General features: G+C 36.6%; 1 protein-coding gene across 1 annotated transcript in view; it reads left to right on the top strand.

Annotated features, from left to right (window-relative positions):
• LOC150100673 (rho guanine nucleotide exchange factor 17-like) overlaps window positions 1-26,037 on the top strand; it is a 425,511-nt gene that overhangs the window by 236,031 nt on the left and 163,443 nt on the right. The window contains exon 9 of the mRNA XM_090401857.1: window positions 15,042-15,130. Coding sequence (XP_090257983.1) covers window positions 15,042-15,130 — 89 coding nt within the window. The remainder of the gene's footprint in view (window positions 1-15,041; window positions 15,131-26,037) is intronic.

The following is a 26,037-nucleotide window of genomic DNA, read 5'->3' as shown; positions in this document are numbered from 1 at the left end:
TTAGTGAGGGACCGTATGCAGCTTTGGGCAGATGATGGTAATGCTATCTGTGAGAGTCAACATGGATTTGTTAAGGGGTGCTCTTGCTTTAGTAATATGATTGCCTTTTATAATAAAGTGACAAGAGCAGTTGATGAGGGAAAGGCATATACTGCCATTTTTTGGATTTTGCAAAGGCATTTGACAGGGTGCCACATGATAAGCTGATGTTTAAGTTGCACCACATAGGTTTAGATGTTGAGTTAGTCAACTGGATTCATGATTAGCTATCTGATAGTATCAGAGAGTTGTGTATGGGGGAGCAATATCAAGGAGGCAGAAGGTTACAAGTGGGAGTCCCACAGGGCTCAGTACTGGGACCTGTATTGTTTAACCTTTATATCAGTGACCTTGTCAGTGGATTGTAGGGGAATATTCAGTTCTTTGCAGATGATATGAAGCTGGGATGGATTATTAGTAATAGTGCAGATGTGGCAGCCCTGCAAGAGGATTTGAATAAACTAGATAGATGGGAAAATGAATGGGGGTATCAGTTTAATGCAGCAAAATGTAGTCGTGAAGTTTGGGATACATCGATGGGAGGCAGCATACTCTGTTGCCTCTAGCTCTACTGGAGAAAGTAGGGAAGACGAGATCTGGAGGTGATGATTGATAGTGCAGTATGATACCTGAAACCAGAGGATTGTAATATACACCCAGAGGATTGCTCCAATACTGAGAAGGACTCTGACCTGCAGAGATAAAAGAGTTATCATTCCATTGTATAAGACCCTGATCAGACCACATTTAGACTATTTTTCTCAAATTTGGTCCCCAGGATTTGAAAGGGATAAATTAAATGTGGAAAGGGAACAGAGGCAGATAACAAAGATGGTTTCAGGACTGTACAATATTAGTTATGAGGATTGGCTGAAGGAATGTGGACTGCAGAGTTTGGTAGATAGAAGTGATATGATTGAGACTTAAACTGTTGAGAGGTAGGAGGGTTGACACTAGGAAAGGAGTGATGACAAGGGACTATCCCTGGAAATTATGAAAGGAAACTGTGAGCAAGAGGATGAAGAACGGTTTCTTTGCATGGAGGATGGTTGAACCATGGAATACATTGCCTGATAAAGTGGTGAGAGCAAGAACGATCAGTGAGTTCAAGGAGTGGTATGATAGATTTTGTTTCCTAGGAAGGACCTCTCACGATGAGTCTTTTGACTCCATGGAGGCCTGTCATGACCATGTCATTTTTTGATTTTATTCTTTAAAATTTATGTGCATTCTTCTCAGAAACCAGCTCTCACTGGAATTTTTAATAAAAAAAAAAAAAAATCCCTGTGGTAAAGGAAACTTTAAAAAAATTAAAAGAAAGTTATGATGATATTAAAAATTCTTTACTCAGTATCGCAGCCCAGAACAGTAAAAATATTTAATAAATGTGAGATGTGATGCGGATAATGTAATGAATTGTTTAGTACAAATAATAAATTCTATAAATAAAACTTCACAGTTTATACACACTTTGCTTATGCAAGCAAACAGTTTTGCTTACACTTTGGATAATCAAAAATATAATTTCTTCATCATCATCATCAAATTCCTGCCATGTACCCTCAAGGGGTGTACAGGATATGATAGTACTACATGAAAAATTTACATCATTACTAACTTCTTATCTACAATTTTCTTCCAAATCAGTCTGTTACTTGTCAAGACTCCAACATTATCAGATCTTATATTTCTATCATCTAAGGCACTTTGTACCGTATCAATACACCTATATCTTGGTCATCCTCTGGGTCGTTTTCCTGCCAACCTTGGCAGAGAACACTTGTTTTGCTAATCTTTTCTCTCCCATTCTATTTAAGTGACCATACCACCTGAGATTAGCTCTGCTAATGCATTCGTGGATGCTGACAATGTCAAGTTCTTTCCTAATATCCTCGTTTTTAATATGATATTGCCATTGATGCATTCTGTTCACGCCTCTAATCTTTCTCAGGACTCGCATATCTGCGGTCTCTAGTCTTTGGTGAAGTGTTTTACTTCTGACCCAGCTCTCAGATCCATAAGTTAAAGCTGGTTTGAACACTGTCCTGTATACAGCTAATTTAGTATTCCGACTAATGTCTCTCTTAATTTAGTATTCCGACTAATGTCTATTTATTCAATTGACTTCCTACCATACCAGCTTTGTTGAATCTGTTATCTATTTTCATATTTAATTTACCATCTTCACTAAAAATTGTGCCCAAGTAGCTGAAATGTTTTACTTGTTCCACAGGTTCTCCACTTACAATGCAGTTAACATTTTCAACGATTCTGCCTATTTTCATTGTCTTTGTCTTTTTATTGCTGACCTTCATACCATATCTATTACAACAGTTATTCAATTTAGTCAGGGAATCTTGCAGACTTGTAGTGGATTTATTTAGAAGTATAACATCGTCTGCATAAAGCAAAGAGCTGACATTAACATCTCGAATTTTGATATCATGTTTAATACCACTTTCCTTCATAATGTGATTCATATAGATAATGAATAACAGAGGGGGATAATGTACATTATTGTCTCACACCAGATTTAACATTAAACCATCTTCCTATACTTCCTTCAATTCTAACTGCTGACTTACAACTCAACTCAAATAAAGACTAAGTATTGCTTGATATAATGCCCCATTGACATTATATAACTGTAGCATATTGAATAGCTTCTCTCTTGGCATCCTTGTCATATGCCTTTTCCAGATTGACAAAACTTAAATACAGATCTTTGTTATATTCCCATGCTTTCTCGACTATTTGTCGTAAAGTGGAGATCTGAACTTGACTGCTTCTATTTGGCCTGAATCCAGCTTGTAGTTCACCAAGCTTTTCTTCCACAATTCTTCTCAACCATTTCTCGAGTATACTTGCATAATTCTTACCAGGAACACTCAGTAGGGAAATACCTCTGTAATTCTCACATTCAGTTTTATTTCCCTTTTTATATGGGTACTATGAGAGCTCTACTCCAATCATCGGTAATTCATCCATCTATCCAGGCCTTTTGAACTGTGCAGTGCAGCCACTGTAAGACTTTTATACCACCATACTTCAGCATTTCTGGTCGAATATCATCTACTCCTGCTGCCTTTCCACATTTCAAGCCTTTGAAGGCTTTTTCTACTTCAAGTATAGATATATATTCCTGTTCAGTGTTTTTTACCACTGTACTATCACTGCTTGCTTCATTTAGCAATTTTTCAAAGTAATTACTCTATACTTCAAGAATATCTTTTTCTCCCGTTTTAATGTCACCTTTATCCTCTCTAACACCTTTTACAGCACTCTTTCCTCCATTTCTAAGCTTCTTCAACAACCTCCAGAATATTTTCCCACCTTCTTGATATTTATTTTCTGTGTTCTTGCCAAAGTCCTCCCATTACATGTTAGCCAGTTTTATGCAGTGTTTAGCTTTCTTACATTTGTCAATGTATTCTCTAAGAGCACAAGCTGACTTATTGGCCAGGAACTTTTGATATGCTTTCTTCTTTTCCTTCACTGCCTGCCTCTTTAACTTCCTGTGTCCACCATGGAGTTCTGATTTTTCTTTCCTTGCAGACAATCTCACCACATGCCTCTCTGGCTGAATCAATCAGGGTTTTCTTCAAGCTTGCCACTGAATCTCCAAGGTTTGGTTCCTGTTCTCAAACTCTTTCATTTTTTCTTCAATCATGTTTGTGTATTTTAGTCTACAGTTCACATCTGAGAGCTGTTCAAGTTTTATTTGCTGTAAAACTTTCTTACATATTATTCCTTTCAATATGAAATTCAATTATATTTTGCTCAAGACTGAATAGTGATCACTTCCAATTTCAAATCCTCTGTACACTTTGGTGTCCTGCACCAGTGGGAAAACATCACTATCAACAATAACATAGTCAATGAGACTTTTCTTATTCCTTGCCTCTTCTCTCCATGTGAATTTGTGTACATTTTTATGTTGGAACATGGTGTTAGTAATAACCAGTCCAGGTCCTGAGCAGAAATCCAATACGTATTTGCCATTATTATTAGCATTGCTCTTTTCTCCAAATTTTCCCAAAATATTTTTGTATGTCTGACAATCATTTTCTACTCTGATATTTGAATCCCCAACAAGGATCAAGTTTTCCTTTTTCATTGTGTCAGTTGCTTTCTCTAAAGCCTCAAAAAATTCCTCCACTTCTACCTTAGTAGAACCTTCTGTGGGACCATAGGCACAAATAAGTCTCATTGTCCAGTTCCCCATTCTGATATTTGCCCACATCACTCTACTTGAAATTGTCTGCTATTCAAGAAGATTAGACTCGTATTTAGTGTTGAATACTATGGCTACTCCTTTTCCTTGATTGTCATTGCCTGAATATAAAATCTTGTATTTATTGTTGAGAAAGATCTCACCAGTTTTTGCCTTTTTTGTTTCAGTCACCCCTAATTATGTCAGTCTGGTACTTATCTAATTCCTCAGCTAGCTCCATTTTTTTGCCATTCAGGCATCTTATGTTGATAGTACCGATCTTTAACTCTGGTGATGTTGAGTTGGGGGTGTGTTTTCAGATTTGTTCCAGTAGCTGACTTTTTGCTGTTCACCCTGGTTCACTGGCGAAAACAACGGGAGCCCTTGTTTAACCAGCAACGCCCCAGCCAGCATGAAATTTTGTCATGTTGTACCATCATTTATATTTTGGTTTAAGCCAAATTTGTTCAGCTAAATCCCAAATTGCCAGCCCATCCTCATTCGTTCAGTATCCAGGTAGATACCCAACAGGGTGCACCATGAGAAGGTGAGGATTGGACATTAGGTCAGAAGCCTTGGCTGATTCTCTGCATTCCTTTAAAGGATATGTAGAGGTCTCCTCTCAGTTATACAGCTTTGACCCTTATTTTGGAAAGTATAAAAAACTTTACGGTTAAAAAATATAATGATGACCATTAAATTGTTAACTTTTCTAAAGATTTTATTCTAGTAAGAAATGGTTATGCATGAATTGAAAATGAAGCCTTGTTCTTTACAGATAGCATAACTAATTTAAATGAAGAAACATGTACAGAAAATATAAAGAGGAGAAAATTTTTCTTTAAATCTGACAATGAGAAACCAGATTTAAGAGGTGCAAAAGCAATTATAACTGAAACTGTTTATAGAATATTCGATAGATTAAGTAATACAGCTAGAAAGTGAAACATTTTTGTTTCAGTGTTAGATTTATTTAGTATTGATCTAAGTAAACCATATATTGATAAATTAACACGTTCGCTTCCAACTATGAGTATACTCGTAGTTAGTATATGAGCTTCACAAGGAAACTACAAATATACTTGTATGTCGATTATCGCCGGCTTCGAGATTATTTGTACGTTGATTACTGCTGGTTTTGACATTATTTGTACTGACCTTGAAGGAGTGAAAGCCCTTGGCATGTGGTAACAAACTACGTCCGAGGAGCGTGGCAGTGAACATGTTAAGCACCACATATGCAGATAATACTGGCAGCAGTATTTTTTGTGATGAGGTAGAACAATTTTTTTTTACATTTTATTGATACCATTGAAAGTGAAAAAGAAGGATCTAGTTACAAGAGTATCTATTAAGACTCCACTTTTCTTAATGTGTGGGACATCATATAAAGATATACCCCTTTTTCTTCCTTGAAACTCAACTGGAGATCCTTCTTTAATCAATGAGGCCATGTCGAAGATGTGAAATACATCTCAGTTACTTCACCAACTTTGTTATGCTGAAAGAATCATCTCATAACTTACATGCACTATTATTTATGGTAAACGCTTTCAACAACGTCAAATCAGTTCTTTTGTTGATATCTATAGTGGATATTGTCTTCGTAAGGTTTTTTCAACCTCTTCCCAACAAGGAGGGTCACAGGATAAATCAAATAACTTTAGCTGTGCGACTATGTAAAATTTTATACTACTTGTTCCAAGAGTATCTTAATATTATAATATTAGGACTCTGCTTTTCTTAATGTGTGGGAAATCGTATAAAGTTATACCCCTTTTTCTTCCTTGATGATCAGCTGGGGATCCTTCTTTCATCAATGAGGCCATGTCGAATACGTGAAAATACATCTCAGTTACTTCACCAACTTTAGTTATGCTGACAGAATCATCTCTTAACTTACAGGCACTATTATCTATGGTAAACGCTTTCAAGAATGTCAAATCAGTTTTTTTATTGATATCTATAGTGGATATTGTCTCCATAAGGTTTTTTCAACCTCTTCCCAACAAGAAGGGAATTTTCACGTCTTTGACATGGCCTCATTGATTAAAGAAGGATCTCCAGCTGATCTTCAAGGAAGAAAAATGGGTATATCTTTATATGATGTCCCACACATTAAGAAAAGCGGAGTCTTAATAGATACTCTTGGAACAAGTAGTATAAAATCTGACATAGCCGCTCAGCTGAAGTTATTTGACTTATCCTCTGACCCGTCTTGTTGGGAAGAGGTTGAAAAAAAGCTTTCGGAGAAAATATCCACTATAGATATCAACAAAAGAACTGATTTGACATCCTTGAAAGCGTTTACCATAGATAATAGTGCCTCTAGGTTAAGAGATGATTCTTTCAGCATAACTAAAGTTGGTGAAGTAACTGAGATCTATTTTCACGTTTTCGACATGGCCTCATTTATTATAGAAGGATCCCCAGCTGATCTTCAAGGAAGAAAAAGGGGTATATCTTTATATGATGTTCCACACACATTAAGAAAAGCGGAGTTTTAATAGATACTCTTGGAACAAGTAGTATAAAATCTCAGATAGTCGCACAGCTGAAGTTATTTGATTTATCCTGTGACCCTTCTTGTTGAGAAGAGGTTTGAAAAAAACCTTACGGAGGCAATATACACTATAGATATCAACGATAGAACTGATTTGACATTCTTGAAAGCGTTTACCATAGATAATAGTGCCTGTAAGTTAAGATATGATTCCGTCGGCATAACTAAAGTTGGTGAAGTAACTGAGATGTATTTTCACATCTTCAACATGCCCTCATTGATTAAAGAAGGATCCCCAGCTGATCTTCAAGGAAGAAAACGGGGCATATCTTTATATGATGTCCCACACATTAAGCAAAGCGTAGTCTTAATAGATACTCTGGGAACAAGTAGTATAAAATCTCACATAGTCTCACAGCTGAAGTAATGTCTCACATAGTCTCACAGCTAATTTATATGAAATAATGGTTTTAGTACCATAGTCCCTAATATTTAAACTGTTTTACATATATTTTTTGATAATGCTAATTTCAAATGCAATTGAAGAGGGATTTAGTGCATTGAAAAGGATTAAAAAAGGATTATCTCTGAACAATGACCTAAAATTTCTTGTAGAATTTAGTAGCATTAAACATCAAAAAATCTGCTCTTCAAAACTTAAATTATGATTCTGTAATAGATGAACTGGTTTAAGCAAAAAATTTTAGAACTTATTTAATTTGCTTATAATTTTTTTTCCTTCTTATATAGGTATTTAGCATACAAAGTGAAATGTGAAGTTCTGTTTTATACAAACTATTTTATCAATTTTTTTTCCTATTTATTTGCATTTAACAATATCTTGTTTGGAAAAGCTTAAATATTATACATTTTTTAAATTTAATAAAAATTCTAGTTTGTTTCAAGTAAATTATTAATTTTTATATTACTATACCTATAGTATATATTAATCAGAGTTCTTTTTTTGAGGAAGGAATTCTCACAATAATCTGTTTAGAGCTCCAGAAAGTATAAATCAGCTTGGATATAGTTGAAGTTTTAAATGAAGCATTTCATTAAGGTATTTCATACAAAGGTGAGTAAGATTGGGAAAATTGGCTGAGGCTCTAACCAATGAACAGGATATTTGAATAGTCGTAAATAAATTTGATGTTAATAAAGTAAGGAAACTTGAAGAAATGAGGCAAGGAGTAGGGATATGCCAACACCAGGGTATATCAAATTACAGGATATTTTGTATATCTGAAGTGGTAATTAGGTGTTGGCAAGAGTAGGATCCAGGATTGAGTTAATAAGCACAAAATTCTCTGTGGAGGTCATCATTTGTTAAGTAAGCAGTCATATTTTAGCAGTTTGTTGCATGTTGCAGCATGATGACAGAGATACTAAATGAGAGTAGGGACTCATACAGGGGTCTAGATTTTGTGATGGCCTTTGAAAAATAGATACACAGTTGTTGGTAATAGAGTAAGGAAGGTAGAGCTGTGTATGAAATTATTATTATTATTTATTTATTTTTTTTATTGTGAACATAACAATCTTATTGAGAGTTTATTTTTCATTTGGTTAGACTAAAATAAGTTTAGTTTAATCCTTTATCCAAGTGTGAGCAAACAAAGTCTGCACCTGAAAGTATCTTCAGGACTGGGGTAAGGTAGTACAACACCAAGGCAACTCGTTGCAAAGGTGGAGAAAGATCTCATCACTCCTATCTCAGTATCTCCCATAATGCAAAGCACATCTCCTTGCGGATATGTGTAATGCTATGCATTAAGGCAAGGCCTACTACCCATACCAGTTTTGACCTTTATTGAGGTCTTGTCAGTGGGAGCCAGGCCCAGTAGTGCAGACACCAAGGCAGAAGCAATGAGAGGTCATCCCAATCTATAGGAGTTGCCAAAGGGTGTACAACCTTATTATAAATTACTCCGGATTCAGAGAAAGATGTTGAGAGTTTATTTTTCACTTGGTTAGACTTTGTTTGCTCACACTTGGATAAAGGATTAAACTAAACTTATTTTAGTCTAACCAAGTGAAAAATAAACTCTCAACATCTTTCTCTGAATCCAGAGTAATTTAATAATAAAGTTGTACACCCTTTGGCAACTCCTATAGGTTGGGATGACCTCTCATTGCTTCTGCCTTGGTGTCTCCACTACTGGGCCAGGCGTCCACTGACAAGACCTCAATAAAGGTCGAAACCGGTATGGGTAGTGGCCCTTGCCTTAATGCATAGCATTACGCATATCCCAAGGAGATGTGCTTTGCATTATGGGGGATACTGAGATAGGAGTGATGAGATCTTTCTCCACCTTTGCAACGAGTTGCTTGGTGTTGTACTACCTTACCCCAGTCCTGAAGATACTTTCAGGTGCAGACTTTGTTTGCTCACACTTGGATAAAGGATTAAACTAAAGTTATTTTATAACAATTTTATATACAGGATTAACCGGTTTTGGGTTCTTTGTAGTTAGGCAGAGAGGTTACATGCTCATACTCTTGTCGAAGTATGTTACATCGAAGTCACTTATAAGGCGAATTAAATTTTTTTTTTTTTTTTTTTTTTTTTTAAGATTAAAGCCATTAAGAGTCATTTTGACATGATACTGTATAAGAACATAAATGTGGAAGAACATAAGAGTTACTACAGCACAATATTATCTATTTACATGAGAGTGCCAGCTGATTACTTTTTGCACTGTTAAGCACAACAATTCTTCCTCTCCTTTCTTTGTGGGGGGGGGGTTGGATTTATGTCACTTCTATGCTGGAAAGTGGACTATGATGCAGTCGCCCTGCTCAGCCAAGAGTTGATTCTGTGGATTCTAGTCTTGGTGGAAAAGATCTAATGTGTTGTTTTGCCTATGGTGGTGATGCTCATGTAGGATTCGACTTCTCACCTTTTGTTTGAAGGCTGCAATGAGTTGGTCAGTTGCCTCTCTCTGTGAAGTTGCTGTGCTGTCTGGTCTTGTATGTCTGAGGTAGAAGTTGTATATTACCGCTTTCGCAGTGATGAAGAGGTAATTGTCTGGTCTTGTATGTCTGAGGTAGAAGTTGTATATTACCGCTTTCGCAGTGATGAAGAGGTAATTGTCTGGTCTTGTATGTCTGAGGTAGAAGTTGTATATTACCGCTTTCGCAGTGATGAAGAGGTAATTGCAAAATGAATGGTTATTTGACTCTGCATGGACGAGATTGAAATACTCCTCTTCTGTATGAAGACTACCACAGGTGAGAGCCGCCGTTTCCCGAGACAAACTGATTAATTTAGTGTTGACTGGGTATTCCAAGTAGATATGCCGGACTGTTCCTAATTGGTAGCAGAACAGGCAGTTATCTGAGACGTTTGAGTTACATTTTCATAATATAGTAGGAGTGGGTAATACATTGTGCCACATTCTCCACTGAATATATGCGTCAGGTTTGATGGCTTTTGTGCGATATGGTAGGTCCCATTGAAATAGTGTTTGATCAGATTATGCAGGATTTTCCAGTAAAGTGTTTTGGTTCGACTGTTGTGTTAGAGTGCTGTAGATTTTGTTGGTGTTGCTGGGTGTAAGTTTCTCCCATGATTTATTGGTTTTTATCAGAAAGATAGGCGCTGGATCTTCTGAGTAGGGAGGGCTATGCTCCTCTTCTGTTATGCTATCAGGCATAGCAGCTTGAAAAGTGGCCTTTACAGTGTGTATCTGCTCAGACTAATTCCCATATTCCAGGTTTTCGAGCGATTTTGGAAAGTGCCAGGTGAGGCTTGGAGAAAGAATGTCACCCAAGATCCTCACGCTTTGCCAGCTCCATGGAGGAAAGAAAATCTCTTTCTGAGCGATCGGGCTTCTTACCATCGTGTTGTGGAAGATGGGTTCCATGAGGATTTCAGGTAGGGATGCTGTCTTCACTGTATGCTGGAGGTTTAGCTTCTTCCATCGTCGAAGGGCATCTTTGTAGAAGTTTGTTAAATTTACTGGCACTTGAGCTATTTTTATTCTTAAGGTTGTGGAGAGAGAAACTTCTAGTGGCAGAAGTGAAAATATATTCAGTGGTGCATTTGTGTGATATTTCCTGTTGTGTATGAAATTAGTTGCATTGATGGATAGATAGATAGATTTGATTGGCTCTCTGAAGAAATATGTTTTGAACAGATGGTTCTATCCCTGTTTGCTAAAGTTTTAATAACACCACTCTGCTGGGAGGAGTTATGATGTACCATCCACCAGAGAGGAGAGAAAACTAGAAACCATCTGTACTGCCTATATTAACTTCTACACTGAATTAATTCGCATTTGTGACATCTTTTTTTCTTTTAGCCAATGACTCTGCCCCACCAATCTACAAAATCAACAGAACTTTACTTGCTACTCCCAAACTGAATCCTCTCCAAAATCCACATTACAAAAAATCCATTGCCATTCCTTACATCTGGGATGCTGCCTCAGAAAAAAATTTCATGTACCCTTAAAAGATATAAATATTCAACTATCTTTCAAGTCTTATAAAAAAATTAGCTACCCTTATCCATTCTCCAATGATCCACTCCTTCATTTAGATCACACTGAACTCTATATGATTCCTTGCTCCATCAAATTGAAATATTTTGCCACATTGGAAGAACAGCCAACATTTGATTAGATGAACATAGAAAATATATCCAATTACACCATAGCCACTCTGGAGTTGCAGGCCATGCTAGTCACACCGACCATCGATCTAGTGGGGAAGAACCTTTCTGTTATACAGATGTAAATATTATTATTATTATTATTATTATTATTATTATTCGTGACACCTCCTAGGAGTCCGAAGACTCATCACGGGAGTACACTATTGTACAACTTCTCCGTCTCCACCTCTATTACCAATCATCTACATCAGCGCCAACTATATTTCTTATTTTCTTATATCGCCATATTTCTTATTAATTATTACTGCTTAATTACCACTGTATATAATTGTGCTCTTTTTTAATTTGTGAACCCTTTTACAATGGCAGCTAGCACTAATAAAAAACTAAAATTATCACAGAAAGGAAGTGGAAGAAATTTCCAAGATGCCTGGACTGATAGAGGCGATAAAGTTCTCTGTAAATTGTGTGGTGAGCTACCTGTGAGTAGAACTTGGAATGTAAGAAGACATTTTGAAACTAAGCACAAATGGCTCCTAGAAAAACTTTTGAAGAATGCAAAGAATACATATCGCAACATCTAAAACTGGCAAAATCACAATCAGGGACTTTAATTTAATTTTTCAGGACTTTCAAATTTAGTAGCCACAAGTTACAGCATTTTACATACTATTGTTGAACATGGGAAAGCACTTAGTGATGGTGATTATATTAAAGAAGCTTTCGTAAAGTGTGCACCATTTTTATTTGAGGACTTTCATAATAAGGAAGCTATTGTAAAGTGCATGAAAGAGTTACCATTAAGTAAGAATACTATTAAAGATAGAGTTATATCAATGAATGCTAGTATAGAAAATGAAATACAGCAAGACTTGAACTCATGCCATTGTTTTTCCATTTGTCTTGATGAAACTACAGATATTACATCATCAGCTCGATTGGCTATTATTGCAAGGTATGTTCACGGTGATTCTATGCATGAGGAATTGATAAAGTTAGAAAATTTATCTCAAAACACGACAGGTAAAGACATATGCGACTGTGTTGTTAAAGTGTTCCATGAGAAACGGACAGATTTATCGAAAATATTTTCAATTACAACTGATGGTGTGCCTAATATGGTTGGCCGTAATGTCGGTTTTATCAAACAATTTACAGAATATGCTGGTCATCCCCTGATTTGTTTCCATTTTATTATACATCAGGAGACACTGTGTGCGAAATCAAGCTTAAAGGATTTGGATGATGTGATGAGAAATGTGACAAAGGTAACTAATTTTATTGCTGCCATAGCTTTAAACAGACGAGAATTTAATTCACTTTTAAGCGAAGTTGAATCAGTGTACAATGGTCTATTAATGTAGAACAATATTCGATGGTTGAGTCGTGGCCAAGTACTTGAATGGTTTGTTGAATGTTTAAATGAAATGAAATTATATTTAAATACAAAGGGCATGGAGAACGAATTTTCTCAGTTGAATGATTCTGCTTGGCTCAGTAAGCTGAGGTTTTTCACGGATTTTTCATTGCACCTGAATGAATTTAATATACAATTGCAAGGTTTCGGAAAATCTGTCGATGTTATGTTTGGCACGATCAAGAGCTTTGAGAATAAACACAAAATATTTCAACGTGATTTAGAAAGGAAAGTAACAATTTTAAGTGTTTCCCGAGAGTGAAAATTTTTTTAATGAAACCAGCCCCAAAAATCATGAACAACGTATCAACCAATCTATCGAAGTTCTAAAGTCAGTAACTGAGCAGTTTTCTTCTAGATTTGAGCAATTTCGAATGTTGGAACAAACAATCCAATTCGTAAAGTATCCTCATAAAACAGAATTCATGGATCTTAAATTAGATGGCTTTGAGTGGTTGGATTTAAAAGATCTAGAAATGCAACTAGCTGACTTCCAGTGTAATCTTATCTGGAAAAGAAAGTTTATTGCTTTTAGAAATGAATAGAAGAACTTGAGCGGGAACGTCTGCATGATACCACATGTAAAAATTCAGACTGTGAAATTCTAAGCGTGTGGAATAGCCTTAAAATCTTTGCTAAAGCTCTTCTAACAATTTTCTCTTCTACATACTCTTGTGAAACTCTATTTTCTGCCTTAAATAATACAAATCGAAAGGGAGAAATAGATTGAGCAATGATTTGAGCACTGCCTGTATAGCATTAAAATGTACACACTATAGCCCTTCTATAAAGCAACTTTCTACCAGTACTCAGCAACAAAAAAGTCATTAAATGTAAAGTTTGTAATTTCAGTTTATTAAATTAAATTAATTGTATAATATGAATTCATAGATTTTATATCAATGTCCTATTAAATAAATAGCCTAATATGATATGTATAAGTCACCATCTATGATTATGTAGTTAAATTTATAAGGCATGTATGCAAGTGGCATATCGACAACATCAATATTTAAAAAAAAAAGATGTTTGACACACCTGGGTAAAAAGGTTCGCCATCACTGCCCTAGTCTGTACTACATACTTGAACTACGTGCTTTAGCTTATGCTAGTAGTCGCTGATATGTTTATAGTTGCTATATTCAGCACGAAACTCTTTGATTCCAATCTTTGAGTTTCTTATTCGGGTTTAAAACAATTTGGGATTTAATTTCCCCTTAATTTAAATAATGTTTTACATCACCGAAATGAAGCCTATTGGCTCTTTACTTTAAATAAAAAAAAACAAAAAAACCCCGTTTTTTTTAACATGGTCGTACTTTAAAAAAATTGAGTGTGTCAAAAGTTATTAGTTCATTTGTCAAACATTGACCTATTTTTGGCTTATATACTATAATATATAATTTATTTTAACTTTATTTGCCACTACAAATAGTTCAATTGAAACATTGTGACATCTTTGTTTAACATTGTGACACTCAGTTTTAACACAGCTAAATAAGCCTAAATAATGGCAGGCTAGACCAAAATTTCATCTAGAAGAATCTGTGTATAATCTAAATCTCAGTGTTTATTAACTTATGGAAATAAAGCTAGAGCTGATTGTTTGCAACATATAATTTCAACCCTATTTTTTGCTCTTTGTATTCCTACATATAGTCTGATTTGAAACAAAAATTGGCATGATCTATTATTATTATTATTATTATTATTATTCATGATACCTCCAAGGAGTCTGAAGACTCATTGCGGGAGGACACCTACAACTGTCTCAAGCACTACACCGAACCTCTACTACGAATCATCTCCATCAACGCCATCTACCACCCACCTCCACCACAACTAGTATTTTTGTCTATAAATTGCGTGTGTTCTGAAGGGCCGATATGTCTGTATGCAGGAAGAAAAACCCGAGTTTCTGGGAGAAAAAACCCTGCTACCTTTGTATGAGATCAGCTAACTCTGACAAATTGACAAAATTTGTATGGAATAAGAAATAAAAGATGAACAATTGAGCACAATAGAGAATCCAAGCTTTCACCTTGATTTCTTATTTATTAGTCCTTGCTTTTATGGCTGATTGATTTTCTTTTCTTCATTTTTCTTTTTGATTGCCTTTAGGCTTTATGGATTTGAGAGGTTACTTATTTGAATGTCTAAAATTTTATAATATTCTATATAGTCTAACACTTTATGAAATGTTGTTTATAGAAAGGATGTATCAGGGTTTTTTTTTTTTTTTTAATTTTAGGAATTCACCATCTCCATTTGGTTCTCTGGAAACTAATAAGTACAAATTGTTAATGAGGCTACCTTTAGAAAACATGGAAATAATAAAATGTATGTATGTATTTATTACTGTTTCTTAAATAATTTATTATTCTTTTGATGCTGTTTAAAAATAATTGTTCACAGAGCAAAAATACATTTACATACCTATCACTTATTAACTATCCTACCCACTATGACTTAGTGTCATTTATGTGATTGTCATTTTATCACATGGATGAAATGACAGTTAATCACTTCCATTTATGGTGAGCACCTTGACATGTAGGTGCAAAAAAGTCATTGTATATATATTATTATTATTATTACGGGCGACTCCAAGGAATCCTTAGACTCATCGAGGGAGGCCTTAAACATCATGCCCATCACAACTATTCGACATTCACACAGTATCTATCATACTTTGCCTTGAACTCATTCACTGTCATAGCACCCACAACAGACCCTGGCAGCTTATTCCATCATTCACCACTCTAAAAGTAAAAAAACCTAGCTCTAACACCCTTACTAACCACACTCTTGCCTAGCTTCCGTGGATGTCCCCTAGTCTTCCCATCACCAGTTCTGTTCTCAAAAATATCCTCTGAATTAATCATATAGAAACCCTTCAGCAATTTGAATGTCTCAATCATATCTTCCCTTTTCTGCCTATCAAACAATTTTTGCAACCCACAAATCTTCAACCTGTTCTCATAAGGTTCATTCCATAGACCTGCTATCATCTTGGTCACTCACCGCTGGATCCTCTCAACCTCCTCCTCATCAAGAAGAAACCTAGGTGACCAAATCTGGGCACAGTAGTCGAGATGGGGTCTTATCAAGGCTCGATACAGAGGAACAATAACTTGCTTGTCTCTGCCTGTCAAAGTATTCTTCAGCATCCAAGTGATTTGATGAGCTGATTTAACCACTTTTGCAATGTGCCCCCTAAACTTCATCTCCCTATCCACCAACACTCCCAAGTCCCTGGCCTCTTCAATCTCCTGGAGTACAGTTCCACCAATGTGATATACTGCTGCTAATCTTTTCACTTCAAAATGCATAACCTTACAATTTGCCACATTAAATTGACATCCATTCTCCTTAGCCCAGACCTCCAATCTATCCAAATCATCCTGTAAAATTTTGACATCCTATGCACTCACAATTGCCCTACCTAACTTTGCATCATCAGCAAATAAATGAACTGTTCCTCTCAGATCCTTCCCTATATCGTTAATGAACAAGTTAAACAGCAGTGGTACAAGAACTGAACCCTGCAGCACACCACTAGTCACAGGCCATCTTTTGGACTCTACTCCTGAGTAAACTACTCTCTGATATCTCTCCATCAACCACCCTTCTATCCATCTCACCAACCCTATATCCATTCCCATATGTTGCAGTTTATGAATTAGTTCATCAATCCATTCCTGTATTTTTCCCTTGACTACTTTCTCCAAGACCTTGACACCGACTCCTGGTATGCTGATCGGTCGGTAATTTGCAACAGCAGTCTTGGAACCTCCTTTATGCAGTGGAACTATTTTCCCCTCTTTCCACCCCCTTGTGACTAACCCAGACCCGAGACTCAAATTAAACAAAATGGTCAAGGGTACTGACAATTCTTTAGCCGCTTCACGTATGACACGAGCTGGTATACCATCCAATCCCACAGATGTATTGACATTGAGGTTATGCAATAGACTACTTACCTCCACTTCATTCACCACAATTCCCATATAATCTATTGGTTCATTCATTTCTGCACTGTCACCACCTGGATGATATATTCTTGCAAAGTGCTCACTCAGTAATTCTACTATATTGACTGATTCAGTGACCTCCCTACCATCAGCATTTCTTAAAATCATTCTGCCGTGTTCAGTTCTTTGTTTTACTTGCAGCATATTGAAAGAACTGTTTGGGATTCTCTTTAGCTTGCATGGCTAATTTCCTTTCATAGTCTGCTTTTGCTTTTCTTACCCTTCTGACCTGCGCTTTATACCATTTATGTGCCTGCAGGTCACCTTTCTCCTTAAATTCCCTCCACAGTTGTTTCTTTTTTTGCAACTCAAGCTTAATGGTGTTATTCATCCATTTAACCCCTACTTGATTTACTATTCAGACTCTAGGTATATAGTCAGCCATAACCTCCTGCAAATGCTCCTCGACCACTTCCCATGCACTATCAACATCCAGCCCTTGCAGTTTTACATGCCATGGCACTGAACCAAGCAATCTCCTAAGCTTGTCATATTTGCCAGCACAGTAATTCCACATGTACCCTGTCTTAATCGAAAATTTCACACAATTAGCCACCTCCCAGGTCAAGACCTTATGATCACTCTCACCAATAGGTGGCAACCTGGTCATATTCATTACAGTCAAATTCTCAGATGCTATTACTAGGTCAAGCACTCTCGAACCCCCTAGTATTTTCCATTACATGCTGTCTCAAATTGTTATCCCTTAATAACTGAATAAAATCCAGTTCCTTCCTCACATGTGTCCTCTCCTCCTCCCAATCAATGTTACCATAGTTGAAATCCCCTATAATAATTACCCTCCTTCCTCATTTCATCAATTTGTTTATCTCCACCATCTATTCCATCACCTGGTCTATAGCAGCACCCAACTGTATATTTTGTTCTGCTAGTCTCAATCTCACACTAAATAGCCTCTAGTGAGCTCTTTTCACTATCCTGCAATACAACTTCTATTCTCCTTGGCTGCAATTCATCAGCTATCATCAATAACACTCCTCTCCCCCCATTTTATTCTCTCTGTCCCTCCTGAACACACCTTTCCCACTAACTATATCTTCTTCTGTCAGCCATGTTTCACTAATGCCAATAACCTGTGGCCAGGAAGAGCCGACCAAGGCCAAAAATTCTTCCTTCTTGTTCCTAATACTCCTGGCATTAGTATACATGAAATGCAGAGGTCCATTTGTCCCACCCTTATCTTGATGCATTATACTAACTATCCCATTCTGATTTCTTTTCCTTCGTACTGGCTCGGGCACATTATATACATTCTTGCACTCAACTGCCTGACTGATGTCTGCATATCCACTTCTCCCCCTACTTAATAGTTCTAGTTTCCCTGATTTTGCACGTCCACTTTCACTTCATTCAGCAACACTTTTTCTAGTCTTCGCACAACAAATCCATTCAAATGCAAGCCATCCATCTTGTACAAATCCTTTCACCCATCAAACTCACTCCACACGTCCACAAACTCCACACCACACCGTCTGCATAACTTGCACATAAAGTAATTTGCAATTATGGCCCTCCTTCTAAACCCTTCTCTGTTATACCGTGGCAACAGACTCACTATCCTAACTCTTTCACTCTTTTCTTTCGCTACCGCTAATAATTCCTTCAAGTCCTCTCTCATATCAAATTTATCTCCTTTCAAATCATTCATTCCCACCATGACTATCATTTCTTTCACCCTCTGCTTTTGCGTTGTAATACTCTCACTTACATCCTTAATTTTGACACCTAGTAAGTACAGTTTAGTTAAACTCTCATCTATCGCACCTCTTACTAACGAGTCACCATACAACACTCTTTCCTTCATTTCTGAAACACTCCCAATCATAGGCTTATTTTTCCTTTTATACACGTGCTTATTTCCGTTAACCAAGGCACTCGGGAAAGAGTTTTGCAGTCGCTCCAACTGCCGCTTCGCCCTATGTATTACTCTGCATAACCATGCGATCTCACTCATTACAACTAATTCCTCATTTTTTTCATCATTCAAACCATTTTCTATCTTTGTATAATTACTTTCACTCTCTCTTTCATCACCGCTCTCATTGCTATCTTGTACAACATTGCAATTTCCTATCAAACCGCTATTTTCTCTCACATTCTGGCTTCCTTTTACAACAGCAATCTTACGACCTGACACACACTTCAATTTCTCACTTTCCTTACATTTTTTGCACAGTCTCTCACCACTATCATTATCTATCCAAACTCCAGCTTCTTTCGGGAAAGCATACATCCCACACACACACGTTACACTGAACGAACTCCCTTACATTAATGTTTTTGAATAAAGATGGCAAAGTTTTGTACACCATTGTTTTTTGTCGCATTGGCACCATGTGCTACACTATCAATCGTATCTTTTAAAATACTAGTTTAAATAAAGCAGAAATCACACAGACACACACACCAAGCTACCAAAAACAAACAATATCACGTTGAGATTAAATCAGTATTGATTTAATCTCAACGTGATATTGTTTGTTGAGATTAAATCAATTTTTACTCAAAATAATACTTATCTTTTCGGGAGCTCTCTGCAAACGCTACACACACACACATATATATATGTTATATACTATGTGCCATATATACCATGTGCGTATCTGAATGCTTAGTTTTCAAGGGAGTGTGTGTGGGGGGGAATGAGAATATTTTAGAGAGAGTCCAGTGACCTCTAATCTTTGGGTTCCTTTCCTCTTTTACTCCCAGATATGCCATCCCCCTCTATCTCCTTCAAAAATTTCCTCTTCAAATATATACTTCACATCTCATCCTTACTTATTTCTCTTATGGTATTATAGTGGCAGCTACACCCACTGAATCTATTCAGATCCTTCTGTAAAGTCACATCTGCTCTACTTCTCATAGTTCTCCCCAACTTTACATCATCAGAAAATAACTGTATATCTCTGGATAAAACTATTTCATCCCAAAACAGATCCACTGGCTTTCTCCTTTTAGAATACTGCTATACAATTTACTGATAGCCAATCACTGTTGAACTCACTAATCTAACTCCATCTGTTTCACTTTAGTTACCAACTTATCAGGTGGTGATCTATCAAAGGTCTTTGCAAAATCAAAATATTCCATGTGTGCATTGTTTATGTTTGTTACATTTGTCATCTTGTTGAAATTAAATAGACTGCTGAAATATGAATCTTCCATGAGGATCTTCACAGAGAATATTGCTCTTCAACCCATTTCTGGATCCTAGCACTCACTAACCTCTCCCCTGCCCTTCACAATAACTCCAGACATACAGATTTTCCTATGGCCCTAGTATCATCATCCCTTTATAATGATGAACAGTTTTCTCTTCTTTCCACTTCTTTGGGTTTGTTCTGTTGCAAGATTCTTGCTAAACAGGTATGTCAAGGCTTTTGTGGAACATTCTCTTTAAACACAGTGATATTTCATTGACTCCTGCTATCTGATTAACATTATGTTTACTTAATTCCTCATATTCATTCTACTCTTACCCTCATTTCTATATTCACCTATATGCTCAATCTGATCATAAGTCAGACACAAGGATGAAATATCTTGATGAGGTTCTCATTGAATATGTCAATTATGTCTTCAGCATTAGTTATGAATCTGCTGTTTTCATTCACTAACATCATTTGCCCCAAATCATTCTTTCTTCTACTTCCCACATATCAAAAGAACTCTCTATGATTGTTCTTTGCCTGATTTAGCCAATTGCTACTGATACTGCATTTTGGCTATCCTTACCAAATGAGTCACCCTTCTCGCGGAGGCATAGCTAGAGGGGGGGGGGTCCGCTCTGGGCGGCACTTTGAACATTTTTGAACTTTTACAGTTAATTCTAAAATACAGTCTCAAAAACTTATTTCAAATATTGTAATACTACTGCGAAATTCCCTTACAATTGCTGTAAGTGTTGCTAGTTGTGAGTGGAGTTTTTCTACATAAAATTGATTAAGAATTACCTACATTACTATGAAATCGACTTCGACAATGTCATTGACGATTTTGCTAACAGAAAAGCAAGAAAAATAACATTTTAAAATGTTGAAATTAAAGTTTTACTTCAAAAATAAACATAGTGTTTTAATTTATTTCCCTATACGTCGTTTTGACTTTTTGTAGTATTTTTGGTGTGTATTGAGAGTGGTGGTAAACTCAGGGACTGCTCCGGTTGGCAAAAGCTCTAGCTACACCACTGCTTCCTAGCCAGTTCTTAATAGTCCTCATATAACTCCTAATTATCATTAACCCAGCATAATGTCTTATTCAAGGCTGCATACTTAATCTCTGTATTCATTCATTTCATGCCTACCTTTAACTTCCTGATGTTCAGAATACATTCTAAAAATTGCTTGACATTCCTGTTTTTAATAACAGGAATGTCAAGCTGGAATGTTAAGGAATAAATAGCTGGAATGTCAAGCAGTTTTGATCAACATGCAAACAATTTTTATCATTATTATATGGGTACCTCTATGGAGTCTGAAAACTCATCACAGGAGACCTAATCTATCCACACAATCTATTATACCTCTTCCTTGAATCCAATAACAGACAAAGCACTCAAGCACTCACAACTGATACCAAGAAATTACATACTTGGTTTAATCCTTTATGCAAGTGTAAGCTAACAAAGTTTGCACCTGAAGTATTTTCAGGATTGGGGCAACTCGTGGTAAAGGTGGTATGACTTCACATCACTTGCATTAGTATCCCATAATGCAAAACACATCTCCTTGCAAACATGTATAATGGGAAGGGTCACTACCCAGACCAGTTTCCCTGTTTTAAGTGCGAGGTTACCTTTCCAAAAACTTGTCCGATCACCCAACAATGAGCAACCCAAAGGATCATTTAACTCTAACCCAGCATAGATCCCCCCCCCCAAGTGGCAGGCTCACCCCACCAAGCAGAGCCATAATCTCAGCGGTGGCCCCACTCAGAGACAGGCAAAACCCTACCCCCAAACAGAGCCACTCATATTTCAGGGAAAGGACTGCCCCTTCTGTGCAAAAGCACATCTGTGAGAGCCAGATGCAGGAAACAACGATAGCCGAGCCTCAGTTAAAACTTCATTGGCTACAGCCTTGCCACAACCACTTCCGCACAAAAGCACATCAGTGGGAGCCAGACCCATAGATGATACCAAGGTTGAAGTAATGCAGAAGTAATATTTTTATATACGAGTTGCCAAAAGGTGTCACACCTTATTATTAAAATACTCTGGATTAGAGATAGGTAGTTGTTGAAAGTATTTCCACTTGGTTATACTATAAATTAAAGATACTAAGAAATTACTTACTTGGTTTAATCCTTTATCCAAGTGTAAGCAAACAGAGTTTGCACCTGAAGTATTTTCAGGACTGAGGCAACTCATGGTAAAGGTGGTATGACTTCACTTGCCTTAGTATCCCATAATGCAAAGCACATCTCCTTGGAGACATGTATAATGTTCTGCATTATGGGAAGGGTCACTACCCAGACTGGTTTCAACCTTTATTGAGGTCTCATCAGACTCAGAGCCAGACTCAGAGGTGACACCAAGGTTGAAGTAATGCAGAAGTCATCAAAATATGACTTCTGCATTTTTATATACGAGTTGCCAAAAGGCAACTCGTATATAAAAATATAAAATACAGAAATATAAAAAAATAAAATATATAAAAAAAGGTTAAGTATAGTCTCTGGGAAAAATCCCATGTTACTCCTCTTAAACGCTATTATTATAATTATGGCTATTATAGCCTGTTTTTGTTTAGGAGTGTCCCTTATTTAAATACATTGGCTATCAATACTCAAGAGGGGTATATATATATTTAGGGCATTATTGGTGAGTATAGAAGGCAATTAAGGTAGAATAAAAGAGGTGGAAAAATTTGGTGCATACCTTTTTTGATTCTACGATGTCTTCCACTTCCATGATATCGCTGAAGGTTGTTTACAAGCACGGGGGGGTGTTTAGATGTGGGAAAATAAGTTTGGATAACCCGGGTTAATAATAATAATATATATATAAATGTATACATATATTATTTTGAATTAGGGCACATTTTTGTGGGGGGGGGGGGGAAGGGGAGGAAGGGTAAAACTATTGTGGCAACTGGGGCAGGATTAACAGGGTCACCCCGTTAACCCTGCCCCACAAAAATGAGCCCTAATTCAAAATAATATATGTATACATTTATATATATATATTATTAATATTAATCCGGGTTATCCAAACTTATTTTCTTGCATCTAAACACCCCCCTCCCTCTTGTAAACAACCTTCAGTGAGATCATGGAAGTGGAAGACATCGTAGAATCAAAAAAGGTATGTACCAAATTTTTCCACCTCTTTTATTCTACCTTAATTGCCTTCTATACTCACCAATAATGCCCTAAATATATATACCCCTCTTGAGTATTGATAGCCAATGTATTTAAATAAGGGACACTCCTAAACAAAAACAGGCTATAATAGCCGTAATTATAATAATATAAAAAAGGTCTTCCCATAATGCATAGCATTATACATGTCTGCAAGGAGATGTGCTTTGCATTATGGGATACTAAGGCAAGTGATGTGAAATCATACCACCTTTTACCACGAGTTGTCTCAGGCCTGAACAGACTTCAGGTGCAAAGTTTGTTTCCTTACACTTGGATTAAGGATTAAATCAAGTATGTAATTTCTTGGTATCTTTAATTTACCCACAACTGACTCTAGCAACCCATTCCACTCAGTCACAACTCCCCAAGCAAAAAATCTAGTCCCCACATCCCCTACTAACCATACCTTTATTCAACTTCCAGGGATACCCCCCCCCCTTGTTCTGGTCCCTCTAGCCAAGTGCTGAAACATTTCCCCTGCATCTATCCTATAAAACTCTTTAAGCAACTAAAATGTTTCTATCATATCCCCTCCTTTTCTCCTATCAACCAACTTCTGCAATCCACACACCTTCAATCTATCCTCACAGGGAACATTCCATAGGCCATTCACCATCTTGGTCACTCGCCTCTGAATCCGCCACCACTTCTTCATCCCCAAGAAACCCAGGAGATTGGACTTGAGCACAGTAATCCAGATGTAGGTATATCAAGGCCTTATAAAGAGGAATAACACTTCCTTATCTCTACTTGTTAATGTGTTCTTCAAAAGCCAAGTAATCTTATGGGCTACCTTTGCAATATGTCCTCTAAACTTTAGCTCACTGTCTACCACCATCACTAAATCTCTAGCTTGATCTATTTCTTGGAATACAGTGCCATCAATGTGATACATGGCTTATAACCTATTTATCCCAAAATGCATAACTTTACATTTCTCGACATTAAATTGATACCCATTAACTTTTACCCATACTGACAGCCTATTTAAATCGTACTGCAAGCTCTCCATGTCACATTGATTAACTATTACTCTACCTAATTTTGCATCATTAGCAAACAACTGAATATTTCCTTTCAGGTTATTTCCTATATCATTTATGTACAGTATTTTGATCTCCTTTCTTCCTAACTGTTTAATGTTGTGACTCCAAGCTGTCTTCTCTGCTTTTTTCTTAAACTCAATTCTTTAAGAAATTCTTTCTTAAAGAATTATCTTAACTTGATAATTCTTTCCTACCAGAAGTATTCACATGACTGGTCACCAGACAGGTGATCACCTCCCAATCACTCTCACCAGCTAGTGAAGGTTTAACATTCCATTCACAATTGCACATCTCCACCTTGAAGCATAATTCTCCTGCTGTCATCAGTAGTATCTCTCTCATCATTTTGCCTTTCCTATGCTCACAAAAACATTATATCTTCCATTTCTATTCCTGTCAAGATATTCTCATCCAGCCATCTTCCATTATTCCAACAGTTTTCAGATGAATGAACTTAATTAATGCGGTAATTTCATCTCACTGATTTCTGATAGTCCTGGCATTTGTAAATAAACAGCAATTTTTTTTTTTTTCTCCATGTCTGCTCCTGTGTCCTCATTTTTATCACTAGTTCCCCAATATTTTCCCCCAGACTTGGGTACTTCCCTTGCTTTCCAGATTAACTCAATTCCTGTGCTTACCATACCCCTACATACATTCATCTCCTGCTTCCAACATTGACTCTCCTTATACATCTCCATGTGTACCCTGAATTCTCTCCCATTTCCCTGTCCATCATGCATTCCATTCCTGTTCTTTCATTCTCATCTCTTGCACCTATGTTTCTTTCCATTCACATGCCTTTTAGTATCACCTGTTCTGCTCTCTCCTGCTCTTTCATATTGCTTCTTACTTTCTCTGATCTCTTGTTCATATCACTCATTATTCTTCCCTTCAGCACCAGTCCCTCCAGTTGATTCATAAGTCTCACAAGTCTTTAGTTATAGGAAGACCAAAGGATCAGCACCAGCTTTTATATTTGAAGATTATCAGATAAGGTACCTTGAGTTGCAAATTTGCTCATTGTAGCCAAACCTGACAGGATGATAAACATCGTAATCACAGAATACAAAATTTGATGTGATGAAAATTTGATAATTCATATACAAGTAGCTTAGTCATGAAGATAATGCAAACTTTGTTTGTTTATGATTGGGTTTAGGATTGAAACAATAATATAATTTCTTGTCTATTATAATTTACTTCATAACCAGGTGAAAAAATTTTCTACAGAACTTAAAAAATTGCATATGACTAATGTTGTGGCTATTTAGCTGTGGAGATGATCATGCCGTGTCATTCATAACAGGATTTCTTGGAAAAGAAACCATCGTACTTCATAGAAACAAATGTGAATTTGCAAGATTCTTTCAAGAAATAGCTTTTGTTCTGAAGAACTATTCCAGTTTCAATGGTATGACTGCGTGAAACTTCAACATCCTTGAAACTTCTGCTCAACCTAATCAATTCGCTAGGTGGCTTCCTTTAGGACTGCAATCTTTGCTTTTCGTTTTCCTTCCTTCGATGTTTTGTGGACTAGATGACAATATATAAGATATAATAACTTTAATATAAACACTTTAATATACAGCATTTGTGCTGATCAGTGTATTAACCAGTTTTACACAAGCCAGAGAAAATTACACATCTAGAAATAGATAAGAGAATTAACTAGACTGGTATGGTGTAGAACTGGATAAAGCAACACAAAATAAGAGAAATTATGTGAGATACCATACTAATTATTATTATTATTATTATTCAGGCCTCCATGGAGTCA

This window comes from Typopeltis vanoorti, chromosome 12 (genome assembly GCF_054136105.1).
Source record: "Typopeltis vanoorti isolate ZY-2024b chromosome 12, IOZ_Tvanoo_1.0, whole genome shotgun sequence".
Classification (NCBI taxonomy): Eukaryota; Metazoa; Arthropoda; class Arachnida; order Uropygi; family Thelyphonidae; genus Typopeltis; species Typopeltis vanoorti.
The sequence above is the reverse complement of the archived record's forward strand: the minus strand, read 5'-3'. Positions and strand labels throughout refer to the sequence as shown.